Raw genomic sequence first — 15,510 nt, forward strand, 5'->3', positions numbered from 1 at the left:
ATGCGATGTCGATGTCGACGTCGACGTCGATGTTGACGCTTGCGCAGCAGTTGTTCTGCTTTTCCCTTTGTTTACATTCTGCTTGACCGCCATTTTGATTTGATTTTGCTGAAGCTTTTGTTTTTGTATTTGCGCTTAACGCTGCTGCTGATGACAATTTTGGTGCTTCGGCTTTGCGCCTTCGGCTGCACTCGTGCGCTGACCCGATCGCCGACCAAAACCATTCAAAGTATGTAACTGCTTCCATTGCGTCTGGTGAATTTAGTTCGCCAGTTTTTCAAAGTTTTTTGTTTACTTTTAGTTGTGGCCACAAACAAAAATTTGATTTCCTATTGATGGGAAAAGCATCGGAATTTGTCGATTGGCAGACAAATGTCAGATCAGAAACTAGTACATGTCAATCGGTAAAGTAACGACAAAGGCACTCACAGAGTAAGGCAACACTGAATTTGGTCATTTCGAGGATATATGTAAACGTCATTGGTTGTTGGAGAATCGACGCATCAACATGTCAGGTGAGTTTTGCTAACTGTGTGAATATTATAATAAAAGTTGTGTAATAAAATAAAAATTTTGTGCAAGCTGCGCAAGTGTACCGCGAGCACACTTACATAGATATTTGCATGCGCAAGAAAAAAGAATAGGTCCGCTGAGTGTGTGAGCTGTGTGCGTGAGTGAGCAGTATGAGTGTGTGTGTGTGATTAATTTTAATGCATTTTCATGCTGTAGAAATGACTTGTAAAAAATTAAGAAAACAAAATGGCCGTCACGTAAAGTGCTTATTGTATGCGTAAAGTGTGAAACAAAAACTGTGTTTCGAATAAAACGCGTTCAAAGTTTTGATTTGCCATTAACGATCCCAACAAAAAACTCGAATTGAGGGTACGAATTATATGTGTGTATGCACATTAATACACGTACATATGTAAATACATAATATGTATATTTGTATTACATATATATATCGACACTGCAGAAATAGTATGAAATGTGAGGTTAAGTTCAGGCAGGCTTTGATGTTCTATTAATTTCAATTTAGATTATTATTATTATTATTATTATTATTATTATTATTATTATTATTATTATTATTATTATTATTATTATTATTATTATTATTATTATTATTATTATTATTATTATTATTATTATTATTATTATTATTATTATTATTATTATTATTATTATTATTATTATTATTATTATATTATTATTATTATTATTATTATTATTATTATTATTATTATTATTATTATTATTATTATTATTATTATTATTATTATTATTATTATTATTATTATTATTATTATTATTATTATTATTATTATTATTATTATTATTAATTATTATTATTCTTAATTTTACATCGCAGACAATAATGAGACAGTGTCGCAGCAGCCACCGGATGCACTGGAGCAACGTCAAATATTTTTAAAAGAGTTGAAACGTATAATTATTCAAGCGCGCGTTAACCGAACGCTTGATTGGTTGGTTCAAAACTTAGGGAGTGCAAGCGATTCACTCATGGAACAAATAGATGATAAATTGAATACGTTGGTAACACTCCTGCTAACAAATAATAGCAATGATGCTCAGCAGCAGCCGAAGGAAACAACCCTTGTATATGCGATGACTGGAAGTGACCCTGTTCACATCGAAAATAGTGTGAAAGCGGTAGAAATTTCCGGCGTTAAAACATACTTGTTACACAGAAATTAAACAGTCAGTTTAAAAATAAAAAAATAAAAAACATGTTTAGATTTTGTTTTGAAATTCAATTTATTTAGGGATTGCGCTTTTGATGCACATGTGCTATAATCAATCGAAACACGCTAGCTAACATACAACAATACAATAAAACAATAAAGCTAACCTGTCCTCACGTTTGGGCGCCAATTAATATAATTAAACTGTAGCGTACAACGAAGCTAGTTCGCTGAAGGAAGCTGGTGTAAATGTAGCGCCATGAAAGGCGTACGCGATCGCTACGGCTGTTGTCTGGTCGGATGGGTGTGGAAAAAATTATCCTTTCCGCTACGTGCTTCCATGGATTAACTATATTATTAAAAAATTCGCGTACTTAAGTTGGAGGGGAAAAAGTAATATGGACATACAAGGACAGTAAACAAAAGAGTTGAAAGAAAAACTGGAGAAAAGATAAGTTAGGGATCTACCTTCGACTTGGAGCACTTCTCCTTTACGGTGCACTCATTGGTGCAGACGCCCACCCTACTATGATCCTGCAATGCCATCGTAAAATCAATTTAAATAACAGGATCCCTCAGAGAAGCTCCTCGACACTCAACTATCCTCATACAAAAAATTAAACAATTAAGCGGACATACTTAATTTATTAACATATGACAACAGTAACTTCAATATTAACAACATCATGAAATGACAAGAAAAATAAAGAAATAAATAATTTAACGAACTAACATGAGGCAGAAAGTGAACAGATAAGGCAAAAAGAAAAAAATAAATAAATAAAGACTAAAAATAATTAACCTATAAATATAAAATATGTTCTAGCATAAATATTATATAAATAATTATTTTTGGTTTTGAAAATTACTAATAATTTAAGAATTTTGCAATTAAAATGACTTCATTGAGAATGATGGAAAGCACAATGAATATAGGCAAACATGATCTATCTTTTAACGAGAAAAGCTGCGCAAGCAATTGTAGGAGGATCAGCTGATGACTGTCACTCAATGCAGGCCTGTATATGGCTAGCCTTATAAGGTCATTGACCGCTGGAACTGCAGTAGCAGCTTTAGCAGCGCTATGGTGAGATGCACCAAAAGCTCTAACTCATATGTATATAATCAATTAGTCGGAGGGAAACAGACTTACATACATTCGGCGACTCCCACGCAGAAAGATCTTTCCTTGTGTTAGTGACTGTCTGTGGTGAAGCTGTGTGTGTAGGGGGGCGTCGTTGGAATAAATAATAACACTTTCACTTTTTCTAATTATTAGAAACTTGAACTTTGTGGTATTTTATTTTCACTTGAAAAAAGTACATGTGGTTTGTGCGTAGAAATTTGAACATATGATAGAAGGCGGAATAGCAGAAAAGCACTAAAAGGGGCAGGGTGACCATCTTCAGAGGAAAACCAAGAACAGTGTGTCTGTGCGTATGCCACGGTCGCGACCACACTGTCAGCTGGCCTGAGTGGTCACACCTGCAGTCATCTGGCATCAACATCCTCCCCCCCTTGCAATGAGTTGCAAAACGGTATCATTGTCCAAATGGACCGGACAGAATCCAACCCAAGGTGGAATTCTGGGCCATTGGCAAACCGTTGGTGCTCGGCAGGAGGCCAGGTAGGATGATGTGAGGATACACATCAGTGCCGAGCACCAGGGACACCGTCGATGGCTGGAACCAGCGTTCGTTGGCGAGCGTTCTCGCCATCGACGGGTCGGAGGGGGGTGCGGCTGCAGAGTTGCGAGTCTACCTGCAGCAGCACCTTTCGACGGAACTCGGATGTCCGTGAGCGGATGATCGCCGTGCAGACGCCTTCCGTACCAACGCGGGTGACGGATAGCCGGTAGGCTGTTGCCAAAGATGCGCTGATACGGCTGGTCGCCGCGCACGGGTCGATCAGCGCTCGCATCTCAAATGTCTTGCATCCGGTGTCGATCAGGATGTTGGCCGTCGGAAGTATGCTCACAGCCTTGTCCTGCAGCAAGGATGCGAGCGACGTCGGAAAGGCCTCCTCGGACGTCGGCGAGGCCGGTCGATGGGGTGACGGCGAGCGGGAGCGTGACTTTGGCGAAATACACAATTTATAACGCTGTTGACAGTGAAACCAAAGTTTTTTTTAGAGATACTACTTAGTTAGCTTAGAATGTACAATGCTTTGCATGTGTGTGTGTTTGTCAAAAGATAGCTTAGGTGTCGCGTATGAATAACTCATCCATAAGTTCGGCCAGGAATCGGCGGTCAACCACTTGCTGGGCCAAGGTCAATAACGGCATCTGGGAGTTGGACTTGCCTTGCGTTGGCCACGGCGCTGCCGTCATACAATTTTCATAGATGTATACAAATTCGCCATCTTGCAAAAAGTGCAAGTTTTCAGCTGCATTACCAAAATGCTGCACATGCGTATTCAAATTACAGCGTACTGACGGGGAAGTCACTTGCAAGGGGTGTATGTGTAGTTGATGGCCCACCACAAGTAATTCCAATGGCGAATGCGATGTCGATGTCGACGTCGACGTCGATGTTGACGCTTGCGCAGCAGTTGTTCTGCTTTTCCCTTTGTTTACATTCTGCTTGACCGCCATTTTGATTTGATTTTGCTGAAGCTTTTGTTTTTGTATTTGCGCTTAACGCTGCTGCTGATGACAATTTTGGTGCTTCGGCTTTGCGCCTTCGGCTGCACTCGTGCGCTGACCCGATCGCCGACCAAAACCATTCAAAGTATGTAACTGCTTCCATTGCGTCTGGTGAATTTAGTTCGCCAGTTTTTCAAAGTTTTTTGTTTACTTTTAGTTGTGGCCACAAACAAAAATTTGATTTCCTATTGATGGGAAAAGCATCGGAATTTGTCGATTGGCAGACAAATGTCAGATCAGAAACTAGTACATGTCAATCGGTAAAGTAACGACAAAGGCACTCACAGAGTAAGGCAACACTGAATTTGGTCATTTCGAGGATATATGTAAACGTCATTGGTTGTTGGAGAATCGACGCATCAACATGTCAGGTGAGTTTTGCTAACTGTGTGAATATTATAATAAAAGTTGTGTAATAAAATAAAAATTTTGTGCAAGCTGCGCAAGTGTACCGCGAGCACACTTACATAGATATTTGCATGCGCAAGAAAAAAGAATAGGTCCGCTGAGTGTGTGAGCTGTGTGCGTGAGTGAGCAGTATGAGTGTGTGTGTGTGATTAATTTTAATGCATTTTCATGCTGTAGAAATGACTTGTAAAAAAATTAAGAAAACAAAATGGCCGTCACGTAAAGTGCTTATTGTATGCGTAAAGTGTGAAACAAAAACTGTGTTTCGAATAAAACGCGTTCAAAGTTTTGATTTGCCATTAACGATCCCAACAAAAAACTCGAATTGAGGGTACGAATTATATGTGTGTATGCACATTAATACACGTACATATGTAAATACATAATATGTATATTTGTATTACATATATATATCGACACTGCAGAAATAGTATGAAATGTGAGGTTAAGTTCAGGCAGGCTTTGATGTTCTATTAATTTCAATTTAGATTATTATTATTATTATTATTATTATTATTATTATTATTATTATTATTATTATTATTATTATTATTATTATTATTATTATTATTATTATTATTATTATTATTATTATTATTATTATTATTATTATTATTATTATTATTATTATTATTATTATTATTATTATTATTATTATTATTATTATTATTATTATTATTATTATTATTATTATTATTATTATTATTAATTATTATTATTCTTAATTTTACATCGCAGACAATAATGAGACAGTGTCGCAGCAGCCACCGGATGCACTGGAGCAACGTCAAATATTTTTAAAAGAGTTGAAACGTATAATTATTCAAGCGCGCGTTAACCGAACGCTTGATTGGTTGGTTCAAAACTTAGGGAGTGCAAGCGATTCACTCATGGAACAAATAGATGATAAATTGAATACGTTGGTAACACTCCTGCTAACAAATAATAGCAATGATGCTCAGCAGCAGCCGAAGGAAACAACCCTTGTATATGCGATGACTGGAAGTGACCCTGTTCACATCGAAAATAGTGTGAAAGCGGTAGAAATTTCCGGCGTTAAAACATACTTGTTACACAGAAATTAAACAGTCAGTTTAAAAATAAAAAAAAATTAAAAAACATGTTTAGATTTTGTTTTGAAATTCAATTTATTTAGGGATTGCGCTTTTGATGCACATGTGCTATAATCAATCGAAACACGCTAGCTAACATACAACAATACAATAAAACAATAAAGCTAACCTGTCCTCACGTTTGGGCGCCAATTAATATAATTAAACTGTAGCGTACAACGAAGCTAGTTCGCTGAAGGAAGCTGGTGTAAATGTAGCGCCATGAAAGGCGTACGCGATCGCTACGGCTGTTGTCTGGTCGGATGGGTGTGGAAAAAAAAATTATCCTTTCCGCTACGTGCTTCCATGGATTAACTATATTATTAAAAAAAATTCGCGTACTTAAGTTGGAGGGGGAAAAAAGTAATATGGACATACAAGGACAGTAAACAAAAGAGTTGAAAGAAAAACTGGAGAAAAGATAAGTTAGGGATCTACCTTCGACTTGGAGCACTTCTCCTTTACGGTGCACTCATTGGTGCAGACGCCCACCCTACTATGATCCTGCAATGCCATCGTAAAAATCAATTTAAATAACAGGATCCCTCAGAGAAGCTCCTCGTCACTCAACTATCCTCATACAAAAAAATTAAACAATTAAGCGGACATACTTAATTTATTAACATATGACAACAGTAACTTCAATAAACAATTATGAAAGAGCACTAACATTTGGAGCACTTCTCCTTTACGGTGCACTCATTGGTGCAGACGACCCTACTATGATCCTGCAATGCCATCGTAAAAATCAATTTAAATAACAGGATCAGAGAAGCTCCTCGTCACTCAACTATCCTCATACAAAAAATTAAACAATTAAGCGGACATACTTAATTTATTAACATATGACAACAGTAACTTCAATATTAACAACATTATGAAATGACAAGAAAAATAAAGAAATAAATAATTTAACGAACTAACATGAGGCAGAAAGTGAACAGATAAGGCAAAAAAGGAAAAAAATAAATAAATAAAGACTAAAAATAATTAACCTATAAATATAAAATATGTTCTAGCATAAATATTATATAAATAATTATTTTTGGTTTTGAAAATTACTAATAATTTAAGAATTTTGCAATTAAAATGACTTCATTGAGAATGATGGAAAGCACAATGAATATAGGCAAACATGATCTATCTTTTAACGAGAAAAGCTGCGCAAGCAATTGTAGGAGGATCAGCTGATGACTGTCACTCAATACAGGCCTGTATATGGGTAGCCTTATAAGGTCATTGACCGCTGGAACTGCAGTAGCAGCTTTAGCAGCGCTATGGTGAGATGCACCAAAAGCTCTAACTCATATGTATATAATCAATTAGTCGGAGGAAACAGACTTACATACATTCGGCGACTCCCACGCAGAAAGATCTTTCCTTGTGTTAGTGACTGTCTGTGGTGAAGCTGTGTGTGTAGGGGGGCGTCGTTGGAATAAATAATAACACTTTCACTTTTTCTAATTATTAGAAACTTGAACTTTGTGGTATTTTATTTTCACTTGAAAAAAAGTACATGTGGTTTGTGCGTAGAAATTTGAACATATGATAGAAGGCGGAATAGCAGAAAAGCACTAAAAGGGCAGGGTGACCATCTTCAGAGGAAAACCAAGAACAGTGTGTCTGTGCGTATGCCACGGTCGCGACCACACTGTCAGCTGGCCTGAGTGGTCACACCTGCTGTCATCTGGCATCAACATCCTCCCCCCCTTGCAATGAGTTGCAAAACGGTATCATTGTCCAAATGGACCGGACAGAATCCAACCCAAGGTGGAATTCTGGGCCATTGGCAAACCGTTGGTGCTCGGCAGGAGGCCAGGTAGGATGATGTGAGGATACACATCAGTGCCGAGCACCAGGGACACCGTCGATGGCTGGAACCAGCGTTCGTTGGCGAGCGTGATGCTGCGGAATTGCTCCAAGTTCTCGCCATCGATGGGTCGGAGGGGGGTGCGGCTGCAGAGTTGCGAGTCCACCTGCAGCAGCACCTTTCGACGGAACTCGGATGTCCGTGAGCGGATGATCGCCGTGCAGACGCCTTCCGTACCAACGCGGGTGACGGATAGCCGGTAGGCTGTTGCCAAAGATGCGCTGATACGGCTGGTCGCCGCGCACGGGTCGATCAGCGCTCGCATCTCAAATGTCTTGCATCCGGTGTCGATCAGGATGTTGGCCGTCGGAAGTATGCTCACAGCCTTGTCCTGCAGCAAGGATGCGAGCGACGTCGGAAAGGCCTCCTCGGACGTCGGCGAGGCCGGTCGATGGGGTGACGGCGAGCGGGAGCGTGACTCTGGCGAGCATGGCCGTGGCGAGCGCGGCCTTGGCGAGAGCGGCCTTGGCGAGCGTGGCCTTGTTGGGGTTCGGGACCGGGTGGAGACCGGTTGGTCTTCGCCTCGTCGCTGACGGTTGGGGTGAGCGCTGCGTGCCTCCTTGAAGTGCAGCAGTGTGTGGTGATCCCCCCGACACACCCTGCACCTTCCCGTGCTGCGGCAGGATTGCCCGGAGTGCTGGTGGGCCAGACAGTTAGAGCAGTACTTGTTGATGAGTACTGCTCTCAACCGTTTCTCCGCTGTCAGCCTCAGGAATCGCTGACACTTCCGGAGTGGGTGGATCCCACGGCACACGCGACACCGGAACGAGTTGGTGCCAGCGGGGCCGTTCTGGTGGGTGGATGTGTGTGACGGCATACTACATGAAACGAAAACAAAAAAGAAACAAACGATTATTGTAATAGCCTCTTTGCAGTGTCAATGACACACGGAACAGGACAGCATAGGACAACACAGGACGACGAATAAGAGTACAGGATAGGATGTTATTCGTCCTTCAGTCCTTCTGACTTGGAGGGGTCAGTCTTGCTGTCCATCGGGAGTAGAATAAGTTTGGCAACGGGTCTTCGGATGGTACCCCGCGCCGTGAGCACATCTACCACTCGGACCTTGGCGTCGGTGCCTGGACACGTCGTTAGAGGGGAGGTTGTCTTCCTTTATGACGACCATGTCACCGATCCGAAGGTTCCGGGTAGGGGATTGCCATTTCGTCCGTTTGTGCAGCTCCTTCAGGTACTCATCTTTCCAACGGAAACAAAATTGTTGGTGAAGAGCCTTTAGTCGCTGCCATCGATTGAGGATGGAGGTGGCCGGTTGGTTAATTGGTGGTTCCAACACCGAAATAAGAGGGCCACCTATGAGGAAATGGCCAGGAGTGAGCGCTAGTAAGTCCGCAGGATCCTCGGACATAGGGGAAATCGGCCTCGAGTTCAGGCAGGCTTTGATCTTAGCGAGAAGAGTGGACAACTCTTCGAACGTATATTTCGAGGTCGCCTTGTAAAAGAGTGCCTTAAAACTCTTTACGCCGGCTTCCCATAAACCACCCATATGCGGGGCGCCCGGCGGGTTGAAGTGCCAGGATAGGCTCTTGTGGGCATGTTGTGCGATGATGCACTCCCTCGTCGCTTCCAAGAAGTCGTTGGAGATCACCTTGTCAGCTCCAACGAAGGTTTTTCCGTTGTCCGAGTACATTTGGTGTGGACACCCGCGCCGTGCGATGAAACGGGAGAATGCGGCCAGGAATTTCTCCGTCGTGAGATCCGATGTTGCCTCCAAGTGGATCGCCTTCGTGCTGAAGCACACGAAGACGCAGACGTACCCTTTGGTGATGAGGCAGGCTCGGCCAGTGTAATTCTTTATTTCGAATGGGCCGGCGAAGTCGACTCCAGTGTCCGTGAAAGGTCTCGAGTAGGACGCCCTTTCCTTGGGCAAGTCCCCCATCATTTGGGTCTGCAATCTCTTCTTGTAGATGACGCAAACCTTGCAGGAGTTGATGGTGGATTTAACGAGGACCTTCAACTTTGGAATCCAGCATGACAACTTGGTTACCCCCATGTAAGGATATACGATGGGTGAAACGAACCAGTAGTCGTGCAAAGGACGAGGAATACGAGAGGATGATTGGATGACTCTCATCGTAACGCAGCGAGTGGGACGCCCTCAGGCCCGTAGAATCCCCTTGCCATCGAGGAAAGGGTTCAAGTTTCGGATTGAACTTGAGGAAGGAACCTGCTGCTTGGACTGCAGACATTGGTATTCCTGTTGGAAAGTTTGTCGTTGAGCCATGACGATTAGCCGCTCTTGGATCCGTGACAGCTCATCCGCTTGGACCACGGTAGAGCTTGGAACTGCCAACTTCCGACTCCTATCGATGAATCTGAGGACATAGGCGGACGTGCGCAATGCCTTGCCAAACTCAGAGAACTTATTTAGGAAGTCAGGAGTAGGAGGTAACTTAGCGACGTTGCACTTCACCCGTTGCTCCAGCAGAGTCTCCGGAATGGGACTTGGAGATGTTGGCCATTGATCCGACGGGAGATGAAGCCACTCTGGTCCATGCCACCACAAAGGATTACACATCAATTCTTGTGGCAGGACACCTCGGCTTGCGAGATCTGCCGGATTGTGCTCGGATCGCACATGCGACCAGTTCTTGGCGTCGCTGGCTTGGACGATCTTGGCCACGCGATTGGCCACAAAGGTTGTCCATCTGCAGGGTGGCTTGTTCAACCAGGCGAGAACAATTGTTGAATCAGGACAAAAGAAAGTCTGGAAACTTTCTGCTGGCAGATTCAGGAGGAGGGCTGCAGATAACTCAGCCAACAGGACTGCGCCGCAAAGCTCCAGACGTGGCACTGAGAGAGACTTGACAGGAGCCACCTTTGTCTTCGCAGTAAGGAGATGTGTGGAAACCTTGTTCGCCGTCTCCACACGGACATAGATCGCTGCTCCGTACGCCCTTTCTGATGCATCACAGAATCCGTGGTACTGGAGCTTCACCCGCGTCTGGAATTGGACCCATCTTGGAATCCGGATCTTTCCCAGAGCAGGATAGCTCTGGAGGTACTCCTTCCATTGGAGTGAAAGATCCGTGGGTAGGTGCTCGTCCCATTCGAGCGTTCTCAGCCAGATCTCCTGCATGAAGATCTTGGCTCGGATAACGAAAAGGGCCAGCCACCCGGCTGGGTCGAAAAGCTTAGCGATTTGCGAGAGCACTTCCCTCTTCGTGTAGGAGTCTTGATGGGCAACTTCTGGTGGCATGAAGAAGAACTCGTCATCGTGAGCTTGCCACCTGATGCCCAGAGTTTTCGCCGTACTAGAGTCTTCGAGTTCGAGGAAATCTTCTCGAAGTAGATGGTCCTTTGGAATGTCCTTCAGCACGCTCTTATGGTTCGACGTCCACTTCCTCAGCGGGAAGCCAGCACTATCCAGGGCTGCACACACTTCCGTAATGGTCCGGATGGCCTCTTCTCTTGTGTGTGTCCCCGCTAGGACGTCGTCCACGTACATGTTGTTGGAAATGACACGGCTTGCGAGAGGATACTCCAAGCGTATGTCATCAGCAAGTTGCTGAAGGACTCGTAGGGCCAGGAAAGGCGCACAGTTGACACCGAATGTCACCGTGTTCAACTCAAAGTCACGGATCACACCGTCCGACGTGCGGAACAGAATTCGTTGGAACGGTGTGTGCTTTGAGTCCATGAGGATTTGGCGATACATCTTCGTTATGTCCGCATTGAACACATATCGATAGTATCGCCATGTGAGATCCGATTGGAGAATGGGCCCTGAATGAAGGATATCATTCAGACTCTTGCCATTTGAGGATGGACAAGATGCGTTGAAAACGACCCGCACCTTCGTTGTGGTGCTATCTGGTTTGAACACGGCGTGGTGAGGCAGGTAGAAATTAGGAGTCGTGCCAATCGCCTGAGGCGATATGGGTGTCATATGACCCAAGTCCACGTACTCCTGGAGAACGGCATTGTACTGTTCCTTTAGAGAATCGTTTCTTGACAACCGATTCTCGTTCTTGAGGAATTGAGCCAGCGCTATAGATCTGGAATGACCCAGTTCAATGCCATCGGGCTTCCGGAATGGAAGAGTCACCCGATATCTGCCACATTTGCTACGAGAAGTAGTCTTAACGAAGTTTTCTTCGCAAACGAAGTCTGACTCCTTTATCAGCTTCGCTGGAATATCCTCCACCTCCCAAAATTTGGAAAGTAGGCTGTCGAGCTGTTCGTCTGCTTGAGGGCGACTCTTGTCGAAAACGCAGAAACAGTTGTCGACATACTCTGGGAGACGGGGCCGGTAAGAATCCAGCCAAACACGGTTTCCTGCCCAAGGAGTGAGCCACAAATGTTTGGCCGGGAGCCGCTCAAGATGACCGACGGAAGGACGACGATCTGAGCGCTCTTGTAGAAGTGTGGATCTGCCAGTTCTATCGCTGGTAGATCCTTTAGGAAAGTTCGCGGCATATCGAAGGAGGGCAGTTTGCCTGCCAACTGTGGGATTACGAATGCCGAAGTCTCGATATGGAGCCTCGGCTTCGTCGGAGAACCAATGCTGAAGTGACATAACTTCTGCGATTGGGCCGCAACTGCGTGATTTAGCCCGGATACCTGGGCTCGCACGGACTGGAAAGGCAACTTAATGCGTTGGAACAAACGCTCAGAAATGAAGGTCGCTTCGGACCCGGAATCAATTAGCGCACGTGCGGTATATGTAGTGCCCAAGTGGCAAACATTGATGACCGCCGTGCCGAGAAGGACATTCTGAGCATTATTGGCAAAGAAATTCTGCACATTTGTTGCCGTTGGATTTGGAGTGGACTGTATATTGGACGATGAAGAGGCACCATTGTGGGCACCGTCACCCCGATGGAGAAGAGTGTTGTGCCGCCCTTTGCATGTAAAGCAATTGTGCGCACTCGTACACTCTCGGAGTTGGTGACCTCTTGCGAAACAGTTTAAACAGAGACTTTTCTGTTTGATGTATGTCATTCTCTCGTTGACCGACATTTGCAAAAAACGCGGACACACCCGGACAGGGTGATTCTCCTTTGAGCACAAATCACACGATTTGCCTTTCGGAGTGACTCGGGCCTCAAAGGAGTTGACTCGCTTCGAATTCTGCGGACGGGATGGTCCTGCAGTCGCGATCTATGAGTTGGCAGTCTGTTTCACGTCCTCAATCGCTTCGAGCGTACGGTAGCGCTCATTGAGGAACGTGCTCATATCCTGCCATGCGGGAATTTTCGCTTTGTCCACCAACGATTGCTCCCACAACGAGAGTGTGAGCTTGGGGAGTTTGGAGGAGCAGAGGAAAACGAGGATGCAATCTGCGAACGGGCTACAGACGGAAATGTCTGAATGTTCTAGAGCGGTCAAGCAACGCTGAATCGTGCTCTGCAGCTCCTTGATAGCTGCTCCCGACTCTTGGGTAACCGTGGACAGGTTAAACAGGATCTTCAACTGGCTTGTTATTAACAAGCGCTTGTTCTCAAAACGTTCGCAGAGAGCACCCCAAGCCGACGCGAAACCATCGTTCGTCAGCGGAAATTTGGCTACTATTTCATTGGCCTCATCTGCGGTCTTCGAATTCAGATGGAAAAGTTTCTCGACCGGAGTCAACCTTGGATTGTTGACATAGATGGCCGTGAAAAGGTCACGGAAAGTCGGCCACCGCAAGTAATCCCCACGGAACACTTCGGTGTCGACTGGAGGGAGCCGGCAGCCACTGGAGTATACAGGAGGAACGGATGCTTCACTCCTGCTGGACCCGGAAACCTGGGTAATTTGCCCCTTAACACGGGCGAGACACCGCTCGTACACTGCATAGCAGTGATCGTATTTTGCCTCCATCGCCTGTGTGCCTTCACTGTCGCCGTCTTGATGCAGTGCATCAGCGCATGTGGCATGTGCGGCTTCGACATTGTCCCAGAGGACTTGCAGCCGGTCCCGACGGATTTCGTACGTGTGTACATTGTCATCTTCGGCTGCAGGCCCTCTGACCCGACTCTTGAAGTGCACCAGTCTGTCAGAGACGGCGACGAAGGTGCTGAGAGCCATTGCACGGGTTTTGCTAAATTTAGCTTGGACGGAACGGGTAGTTGCCTGACTACGTAGAGCAGTCGAAGATGTACGCAACAGCGGAGTCTTTGCAGAAGCAGACGGCGACGGACGATCGACCTTTACTCGGAGTTGAGCGGCAGGTGTGGCGGATTTGGACCCCGAAGGAGCGGGCGAAGCGGACGACAGGCGACGAGATGTGGTCGGAAGCTTTAACGAGTGTTTTGAGTCCTTTTCGCTCTTTTGGCTCTTGGACATACTATGCTTCGGCAGTCACTTTAGAGTCTTTTCTCAACAAAGACTCACGGTAAAGCGGACAGCCGAAAGCAAGCACAAATGGAAAAGAACTTCGGCTGTCACAGGATAGTGAGCAAAGCCGACACAAGAAAACAGACGAGGAACAAAATCGCTGTTGGAAAAAACCAAAAATGTTTAAGTAAAACACAAACAGCAGCGTGAATCTTTATTTCTCGGTGTGATTGCTGCTGTTTATATACGTATACGGAAATGGATAATATATGTGTATATATGTGTGTATATATGTGTATATATATATGTGTAATAATGGATAATATATATATATTATATGCAACAATGGATTTGTAAATACTGTATAGTTTCAATATTTGCGGAACATATACGGAGTGTATATGTGTGTAAGTGTCGTGTATGGAAAAAATACGTGTGTGTATGTGTGTTGTGTGTGGATGTATATATGTCGTATGTATATGTGTGTATATATATATATATATGGAGTGTAGTGGATCTACGCGCGTTTGCTATGAGAGGAGCAACTCTCTTGTTATTTGAATATAACCAATAGAAGAGAGCTTGCCTACACAGGAGTGTGTTAAAAGAAAACAGACAAACTCGATACGACAGATAAAGAATTAGCAAAGTGCACACAACCGCGGCCAAAAACGGAAAATATTAGCGAACTCTTTTAAACTGTATAGATACTTACACATACATATACATATAAGGATATATATATATATAAACTGTGCCAAGTATACACAAAGTAGAAAAGATGGCTGAGAAAATGCCGGTCGAACGGTTATGTACTTATATATATGCTGTGTCACATATAAATAATTTACAAGGAAAAAAATATGGCGCGAACACGACACTTGCACAAATGTATGGGGAAAAAAAAGTGTATTACTTATCTTGTCAACCAATTGCTTGCTGGGGTCGAGCGATATCCTATCCGGCTCGAAGGACCAAAATGTGTAGGGGGGCGTCGTTGGAATAAATAATAACACTTTCACTTTTTCTAATTATTAGAAACTTGAACTTTGTGGTATTTTATTTTCACTTGAAAAAAAGTACATGTGGTTTGTGCGTAGAAATTTGAACATATGATAGAAGGCGGAATAGCAGAAAAGCACTAAAAGGGGCAGGGTGACCATCTTCAGAGGAAAACCAAGAACAGTGTGTCTGTGCGTATGACACGGTCACACGCACAGTATACTAGCTTTGTCGCTATCGATAACTTTCGATCGCGACCACACTGTCAGCTGGCCTGAGTGGTCACACCTGCAGTCATCTGGCATCAACACTGTGGATAAAGAGTAACAAGAAAGCTTTTGCGCATGCGTAAAAGCTGGCTGCTATGATCGGCTAGTGCAATTCCACACAAACATACATATGTACATACAAAGGTATGTAGGTATGAGTGTATCTACTTTGCAGGCAATACAGAAACATTAAATTTAATAATTAAATACAATTTTT

General features: G+C 43.9%; 4 protein-coding genes across 4 annotated transcripts; 2 read left to right on the forward strand and 2 right to left on the reverse strand.

The window, feature by feature from the left end:
* The first annotated feature begins 359 nt into the window (after window positions 1-359).
* LOC132797682 (uncharacterized) lies at window positions 360-1,723 on the forward strand. The gene is made up of 2 exons (XM_060809431.1): window positions 360-515; window positions 1,373-1,723. Exons 1-2 carry the CDS (start codon window positions 509-511, stop codon window positions 1,717-1,719), a joined length of 354 nt encoding a protein of 117 aa, XP_060665414.1. The 5' UTR covers window positions 360-508; the 3' UTR covers window positions 1,720-1,723.
* Window positions 1,724-4,565: 2,842 nt separating this feature from the next.
* LOC132797681 (uncharacterized) lies at window positions 4,566-5,858 on the forward strand. The gene is made up of 2 exons (XM_060809430.1): window positions 4,566-4,721; window positions 5,497-5,858. The coding sequence occupies exons 1-2, from the start codon at window positions 4,715-4,717 to the stop codon at window positions 5,841-5,843; spliced, it is 354 nt and encodes a 117-aa protein (XP_060665413.1). The 5' UTR covers window positions 4,566-4,714; the 3' UTR covers window positions 5,844-5,858.
* Window positions 5,859-8,685: 2,827 nt separating this feature from the next.
* LOC132797651 (uncharacterized) lies at window positions 8,686-9,835 on the reverse strand. The gene is made up of 2 exons (XM_060809408.1): window positions 8,875-9,835; window positions 8,686-8,822 (listed from the first exon to the last, which is right to left on the reverse strand). The coding sequence occupies exons 1-2, from the start codon at window positions 9,833-9,835 to the stop codon at window positions 8,686-8,688; spliced, it is 1,098 nt and encodes a 365-aa protein (XP_060665391.1).
* A 24-nt stretch (window positions 9,836-9,859) lies between these two features.
* Window positions 9,860-12,280, reverse strand: LOC132797652 (uncharacterized). Its single transcript, XM_060809409.1, has one exon. It carries the CDS (start codon window positions 12,278-12,280, stop codon window positions 9,860-9,862), a length of 2,421 nt encoding a protein of 806 aa, XP_060665392.1.
* Window positions 12,281-15,510: the final 3,230 nt, after the last annotated feature.

The sequence above is a fragment of the Drosophila nasuta genome, unplaced genomic scaffold (assembly GCF_023558535.2).
Source record: "Drosophila nasuta strain 15112-1781.00 unplaced genomic scaffold, ASM2355853v1 ctg16_pilon, whole genome shotgun sequence".
Lineage (NCBI taxonomy): Eukaryota > Metazoa > Arthropoda > Insecta > Diptera > Drosophilidae > Drosophila > Drosophila nasuta.

Excerpts from the sequence above, each read along its gene's own strand:
- LOC132797651 (XM_060809408.1), bottom strand. The coding sequence starts at position 9,835 with ATGAGAGTCATCCAATCATCCTCTCGTATTCCTCGTCCTTTGCACGAC. Across the intron at positions 8,823-8,874 it reads TACCCGGAACCTTCGGATCG|GCACCGACGCCAAGGTCCGA; the intron begins GTGACATGGTCG and ends CGACGTGTCCAG.
- LOC132797652 (XM_060809409.1), bottom strand. The coding sequence starts at position 12,280 with ATGTCACTTCAGCATTGGTTCTCCGACGAAGCCGAGGCTCCATATCGA.